The sequence below is a fragment of the Montipora foliosa genome, chromosome 4 (assembly GCF_036669935.1).
Source record: "Montipora foliosa isolate CH-2021 chromosome 4, ASM3666993v2, whole genome shotgun sequence".
In the NCBI taxonomy this organism is placed as follows: domain Eukaryota; kingdom Metazoa; phylum Cnidaria; class Anthozoa; order Scleractinia; family Acroporidae; genus Montipora; species Montipora foliosa.
Genome location: NC_090872.1, coordinates 18582580 through 18590079, shown reverse-complemented (window position 1 = coordinate 18590079; position 7500 = coordinate 18582580). Strand labels below are relative to the sequence as shown.

General features: G+C 38.6%; 1 protein-coding gene across 1 annotated transcript in view; it reads left to right on the top strand.

The window, feature by feature from the left end:
* LOC138000146 (JNK1/MAPK8-associated membrane protein-like) overlaps positions 1 to 7500 on the top strand; it is a 14084-nt gene that overhangs the window by 2728 nt on the left and 3856 nt on the right. The window contains exons 3-5 of the mRNA XM_068846343.1: positions 1944 to 2101; positions 3581 to 3660; positions 5234 to 5354. Coding sequence (XP_068702444.1) covers positions 1944 to 2101; positions 3581 to 3660; positions 5234 to 5354 — 359 coding nt within the window. The remainder of the gene's footprint in view (positions 1 to 1943; positions 2102 to 3580; positions 3661 to 5233; positions 5355 to 7500) is intronic.

The window sequence follows — 7500 nt, the reverse complement described above, 5'->3', positions numbered from 1 at the left end:
GTGTCAACTTTCAACAGTTTTTTAAAGAAGTTGAGGACCACTGTTGTTTTACACAAAAATGGTTAGGATGCATCAAGCCCTTCCTTTGCGATTTGAAACATAATTGATTAACAACCTCTACATCTATTCCACTGTGATGATGAATATCATTGTCTATGAGAGTACAGACAATGCTGAACCGCTTTCGATTTGTTTTTTACCACAATATTCAACGCCAAAGAAAGCTTTTATTTCAGAGCGTGACCAAAATCATGACACGTATAAAGAGCAAGCGTTGTCTATAACTTGCTTGCAATATGATTGGTATATTTCCCAAATTGGTGTTCCTGATTAGCTATTTCATTGCGTGACAAACTGACGTGAGCAAGACGTGAGCAGCATTGTCTAGACTCTTATCGACAATGGGAAATTAGCCAATCCAGTTGAGAGATTACAAGCAATTGTGGTACATGTAAAAAAAGAGATGTTACTGTAACGCCAGGTGACTCGACATCCATTCTAAAACCATGTCCTGTTTTAAGTCTTAAAGGGATACTCTATTCCCTAGTACAAAAATTCACAAACCTGTTGCTTAATGCCTACTTGAAACATATTAACCATCGAAAGAGTTTGATTCTTTCTTTCTTCCCCATAAATTAACAAAGTATCTCGCCCAAGATTTGAAACGAAGCACTATGGCCGAAAAGCGGAAATGACGTAGAAAGGAGAACCTCGCAAACCTCTTCCGGTAAATTCTCTTAAGATTGCTTCATAAATAGGGGTCATTGCGTTTTCGCAATTCCCCGATTCGAAATTTTCTCTGCGCTTTTTTGTGAAGACATCTATTATGCCGCATCGCTGTATAGCTGGTGGATGTTCTAACACCCGTAAAAACGGAGTGAGTCTCCATCCATGGCCAGAAGACCCCCATTTTGCAAGACTGTGGACGAATGCTGTCAAAAACACACGGTCTGACTTTTATTATCATACGAATTCAAGTAGACTTTGCAGTGCTCATTTCACTGAAGATTGCTTTGAGGCACAAACTGTTATCGCTAAGTCTTTAGGTTTGAAGATAAAGAATTCAATTAAAGCCGATGCCGTTCCAACAATCGACTGCTTCGTTGTTTTTGGCAACAATACAGTCAATTTCGGAGCAACAGATGCACTCTTCTACACGTTGAAGACGTTGGCAATTCCCACAAGTACACCTAAGGTATAGATACAATTAGTCAAAGCAGGGTTTCTCATATAGGGCAAAATAAACTTTGACTTGAGGAATTCTGTTAATCGGTCTCAATCGGTTCGCGCTGCTCCCATCGTGTCATCGAAACATGTATTTAAAAATGAGACAAATACCATTTCTCTGTCACAAGAAAGCGTTATTTCTGGTTTTGGTTTATCGACACAATCAACAATAACACCGTCCTAAGTTTGGAATACAACAGCATTTGCTACACATTGCAAATTGAAATTGATCGCTCACCAGTCTGTATTTTGTAGTCGCTCCTATTGTAGTTTTCCAGAATCATTTGAAGAGTCCGTACCCGAGCTTGCATCACTGTCGTACGGCTCAAATAAGTATGGCTGTGCTGCTTCACAATCAATAAATGAAGGTCCCTCGGCACTTTTGTCACTACTATTATCGGAAGAAGAACAATTTCGCGAATCCTCAGACTCCATTGCACATTCTTTTAAGTAAAGTAAACAAGACACTCGAGAAAGGGTTCTTCTTTCTACGTCATCAATCACATGTTTTCAGAAATGTCGTTTTCACTTCCGGTCCTCCGATAAGGGATATTTTTGCTGTTTCTCAGCGAATTTCAGACTTTTCAACTTTTTGTTTTCATATATTTTATTGTTTTTCCGTATTTATGATGTTAACACTACCTTTTGAGCAAAAGTTGTTTTGAGGGGTAGAGTATCCCTTTAACAAAAAGTTGTTTTACTTATTTACACTGTAGGCTTGTCCAAGAGGCTATCGCACCAATGGTAGCCTTTGTGTGGAGTGCTCGTCATCTCCAGAGTTATATGACTGGCTTTACCTGGGATTTATGGTGTCCTCATCACTTGTAATTCATTGGTTCTTCATAGACTTTTTCATGAGGAGAGAAAGAAAAAGGTAGAGGTGAAATCATTTTTTGCTGTTAATTAGCATTAGCCATTTCTTCATAATAAAGACCTTTCTCTACAAATCAGGAGAAGCTGGGCATGTTGTTACATTGTAGACCAGCTGATTGATGTTCGTTTGACTGGACTTGCAGTCCTCACTTTTGTTTAGTAACAAATTATCCAATCATTGGGCATGGGTAATAATGCTAATTAACACTAATTTGTACATTGTGCCAAGTGAGCACATGAAAAGCCATTGAAGTTGAATGTTACATGAATTTACCGGTAATCCATATTGCTTGAATGAAGAAGACTGGTTGCTTTACAATGTATTTCTCGTAGGTTTAAAGTGCCCCTAACCCTTCAACTCATTTTTTGGGGGTAGATTTTGACATCTTTCAAGAACTCATTTTCGGAAACTTTTTTCACAAATATTGAATCCTTATTTTTTACGAGCACTGGAAGTTAGTGAAATTTGTAATTTTTTGCGTGCCCCGCTGAACAAATTATTCTCTCATGGGCTCGTTAGGAACAAGCCAATGAGAAGCGTCTGATATCTAAAACTTTTTTTTAGCTGTGACATAAGAAAAGGACAACATTCCATAACATAAGAGTGCGAGTTCGAAGATTATTAGTGAAAACTTACAATTGGTCTGAAAATATGTCGTCTTCCAAAGAGTTTTCCGACTAAAGTACGGAAGAGTATCTTTCGGACGATTCGGAATGCATGGATTTTCAAGAAATAGAGACGGGGCAACGAGAAAACCAAGAACTTCTATCAGAAAGTTCGACTGCCGACAAAGAATCAGACAGCGAATTGCAAGCCTATATGGATGAGCCTCTCACCGATGAAGAATGGCTAAAAAATTATAGACAACAACAAGAAGAAAAAAACAAGCAAGAAGAAGTTCTTAAGAAGCGGCTAGCAGACGAAACCAGCGGACTTCAGCCCTCGGATCGCTATCAGAAGGAATCTTATGTATGCCGATTCCTTTCTGTTTATTGTTAGAGTTGCTGCATCCATAAACCACACACTTTTCAACCATTTTCTCTGTTTTCTCCGCTAATCTTCACACATCCCAACAACTCAAGCTTGCATGATGTCCTTTTCTTACGTCACGCTCGATACTTTGGCCGAGTGGGGGACTAATGCGAACGATAGGTGAAAAAATAGTCAAGACCACCTCCACTTTCAGCGCTCGTAAAAAAAGCCCGGATTCAATATTTTTGAAATTTTTTTTGAAAATAAGTTCTTGAAAGATGTCGAAATCTACCAAAAAAAAAAAGTTGAAGGGTTAGGGGCACTTTAAAACAGCCCTGTTTCTAACATGGTTACAAGTAGGGCTGTATCCTTGTTGAAAAGTGTAAATTGTTCCTACCTTGATCACTCTGCATAATCATCCCTGGTCCTCTTTTTTAGAAGCATATTTTGAGGCCGACATGTTTCGAAATGATGGCATTTTTGTTTGTTTTTCCGTCTTTTTTTCAGAGAATACCTTCTATTCTTGAGTGCATTTGTAGAAAGTGCCTTGGCTGCCATATTGTCTCTCCTTGCGAACAAACCTCAAGGTAGAGTAATAACAATAAATAATAATATTATTTTTTAGCTGCATCAAAATTTGTAGGGTTTGAAGTGGTAATTGTGGCCTGTTTCCTCACTCAAGACTGTGTGGTTTGCGTTGTGGTTAGTTCTCCAAGGCTCTTCTTGTGCTCTGGTTTTCCCTTCCTACTAAAAACTAACATTTGATTTTACTTGCTTTAATTTCACATGACTTGGTTTAACTTGAGCTTCGTGAGATTCATGTAAGCTTGATACATAACCATTTCCCTTCTAAAGAACGACAGGCCCAGTTCAGGAGTGAAAGAGAAAACAACAGCAATGTCCACTTGAAAACATAATGCCCCCTTTAATAACCCTTTCCCTTCCAAAGAATGACACCTTGAAAGGTGCCACTGTGACCAAAAAAATCAATTGTTATTTTTCTTTGGATTTCAAAACTGTGTTAACTAAATACTAAGCGACCAAAGTACACAAAATACATATCTTTTCTGTTTTTCTGATATACTGTACATTTTTGGTTAATAAATTATATTGTGTAGTTAGGCTATCAGAGTTGGGATTTTTTAATCATTGGTTTAGGTTACACAAAAAAGTAATTTATAGTAATAATAATTATTAATCATTGCATGTGTGTATTATAACAAGTACATGTAATTTGCTAAATGATCCTGAGTGTCATGTGGGTTAATTAACTACCTTAACTGTTTTTGCTGAAGAGGCATTCTTAATCTTACGCCTGCAAAATCTTATCTTAACTCTTCAGAGCATTGGTTCTCAAGTTGCTGTGGTGAAAAATTCCATTTAATTTTGAAATAAGCAATGTACATGTTCTTTTGGCAAACCGTATTCAAGTTTTGATCATAAGCCAGAATAGAAACAATCAATACAATAGATTAGTTCAAAACAAAAGTGCAAAATGTTTAAATAAGTATTTTCCTCCCATTTCAATGACCAGAAAACAATTTTGGAACATTTAAGGTAGCTCAAACCAGTTTCAAGATTTTTTATTTGTGAAATATAATCAGCAGGCCAGAATGAAGCTTAATGCAAAGTTAAAAAAAATTGTGCTGAGTGGATTCAGAGCCACCTTAAATAATTGAAAATTTAAGGTAGTGTTGAATCCGATTCACGGAATTTTTTTTAACCTTAGCAGATAGTTTCAACTTGGTCTGCTGATTATTTTTGAGCAATAAAAAATTGGGGTCATCGAGTTCGTTTTTCAGATATGAGCAACTAAAGGCAAAAGATAGGGTGTTTTTGCAAGGCTTTACTGTTGCCATGGTAACGTGTTACGTCACAAAAATGACTGCATCTTGTTCAACAATAATTGATGTTTCACATGATACCACAACATTGCTGTTACATGATAAAGTGTTGTAGTGTCAACCCTTCTAAGAACAAGGTCTCTTGAAAGTGTTGAAACTGGTTTGAGACACCTTAGGCTTAAGGCCAAACGAAGCAGTACTATACTGAAACGGTGGTTTTCAACAATCATTTTTTCCTCCAGAACTTTTTAGAAGTGAGTTGAGCATTCTATTGCCCCATGGTCATATTGTTTTTGTTTTTGTTTTTTTTTTTCAGGCAGTTTAAGCTTGACAACCTGTAAATCCTTACAGCTTGCTGATTGGTACACTGTCTTCTTCAACCCAAAACCTGATCATGTGACCACGGTACATTGTACTCAAGAAGTTGTTTATCCTCTGTAAGTGATGGCTATGATATTTAGGAGGAAATTGCTGTAGGAAACCAGTCGTTTCGCCTACGTCTAGGATCGATTAGGCTCGATTGCCGACGCCCACTCTTGTAGTTCTGGTATCCTGGCTCATTTTCCGAAACAGCGGCTGGCAGTCGAGCCTAGGGTCGATTCGCCTACGTGTCGTACATGTATGTCTGTAATTGGTCAGTTCGCCAACTACTCATGCGTCCAAATTGTGATCCATGTAGATCATAGCCTGAAGCTTGATAAATGAAATATTTAAAGGCCTTGTTCAATATAACCTTATCCTTTCGACAAAAAATATGCCCCTAAAACAGAAGTCAATACAGACCAATCTCGATGTTCCAGAGAAGCAACGCTCTAAAACACGAAAGGTGGAACGTTAAAACGTGAATATTGTTGGCCGTAAAGAAACTGCAGAATGTGATAGCATATTTTAATATTAAAATGGATAGAGTATTATTGAAACAATTTGTGAGCCGTTTGTCTAGTTGCTAGGACGCACATCATTGCGGTGATAACAGCAGCGTAGAAGTGTGCCTGAGTGTCTGCCTGACTACTGTACTGTAGTAGTTTTGTCTGCTGACATTAGTTGTTTGCCGACTCTAAAATTACCATCGTCTCTCGTGTCAAATCGCCGACACGTGCAGCGGGCACGTGACGAAGATTCAATCTTCTTTCATTCAAGGGCGTTTTCGTTTTTTCCTCACGGTATCTTTTACAGCTATGACAGAAGCGAAGCACTTACAAACGCACACACTGTTCGGGGTACCAGTCGAAACAGAAACTAAAGGAAACGCAAGGCCAATTTTTAGTGCAACGTGGCCACCGTTTTTTGAAAATGTAAGATACAGCATGGGATGAAGTTGTTAGTCTTAGTTTTGTTAGCGTAATGAATAACCACTGCATGATGTTGCACAGTTTAATGTCAATACTTCATTTACATGTAGGAGGCAGTGCGACCCAGTTGTTGGGACGCTCGCCTTTAGATACGAACTTGCTGGGCTCAACACCCTTTGTAGCAGCTGGTTGACTTTGTTCCTTGTAGTCCCTGGTTCAGCACCTCGGCCGCTTTTGTAAATAGCCAACTGGTTTTCCTCCGGCCAGTTGGTATTCTTTAACAGTTGTTGTTGTTGTTGTTGTTCAGTTCTGTCGTCTTGTTGACTGTGTTTCATTGGCCCTGAAAAGCCCCTATGGTCAATTAGAATGTATTGTATTGTATGTCCTTCATCTGGATTATATAATCGAAGCTTTTGTATTGAATGAATTCAATAATGTTGAACCCCCTAAATGAATATTTCCGAATTAGCGATACCCCCTTGATTGTGACGTTACGTTTCCCTGTACCGCTCTCAATTGAAATTAAGTATTAACGCCGTTTTGACGTATATTCTCGGACAGAGTATCAGGTAAAAATTTGCTATGAGCCCTATAAAAAGTTTATAATTAACTGTAAAGGTAGGCCACTGGACAGATCTGAGCACGTCCTCCGAAACCATAATTTATCCTTCGGTAAATTATAGATTATACGTGCTGCTCTACAGTGTAATCTCTCTATTGAAATAAGGTTACCTTCGGGGGTATCCCCAGGAAAAAAATCGTACACGCGCTATATTAAAGGAAACCTCTACAAGCTATACCGTATTTATTCTATTAAGCGCCTATTTAATTTTTGGACTTTCAGGGTGGGCGCTTATTCGAGGCTGGGCGCTTATTAAATTTTCACCAAACTCATTTTCAGTGAGTAAGGAGTTTATTTTGTAACAAAACACGACAAAATTTTAAAGCACATAAATTGTAACTGTTCATTGTTCGGTTTACGTATGCCCAGAACTAACAACTGATTGTTCGGTCTCCGCAGAAGTCTCTTTAGCTATCATAATTCTCCGATCAACTTCAATGTCATCGTCGCTCAGCTCAATAAGTGAACTTTCTGGTGCTTCCTCCTCGACATCCAACAACTTAATGTCAAGCAAATGGGTCAGTCGCGCGAGAAGCTGCTAGGGCTTGCTGGCTGGATGTCAGGAAATTTTGTCCTTGGGGACGGGGTGGTGGGGGTGGGCGCTTATTAGCTTTTTCTACCTTCAGGATGGGCGCTTATTCGAGGTTGGGCGCTTGATCGAATAAATAC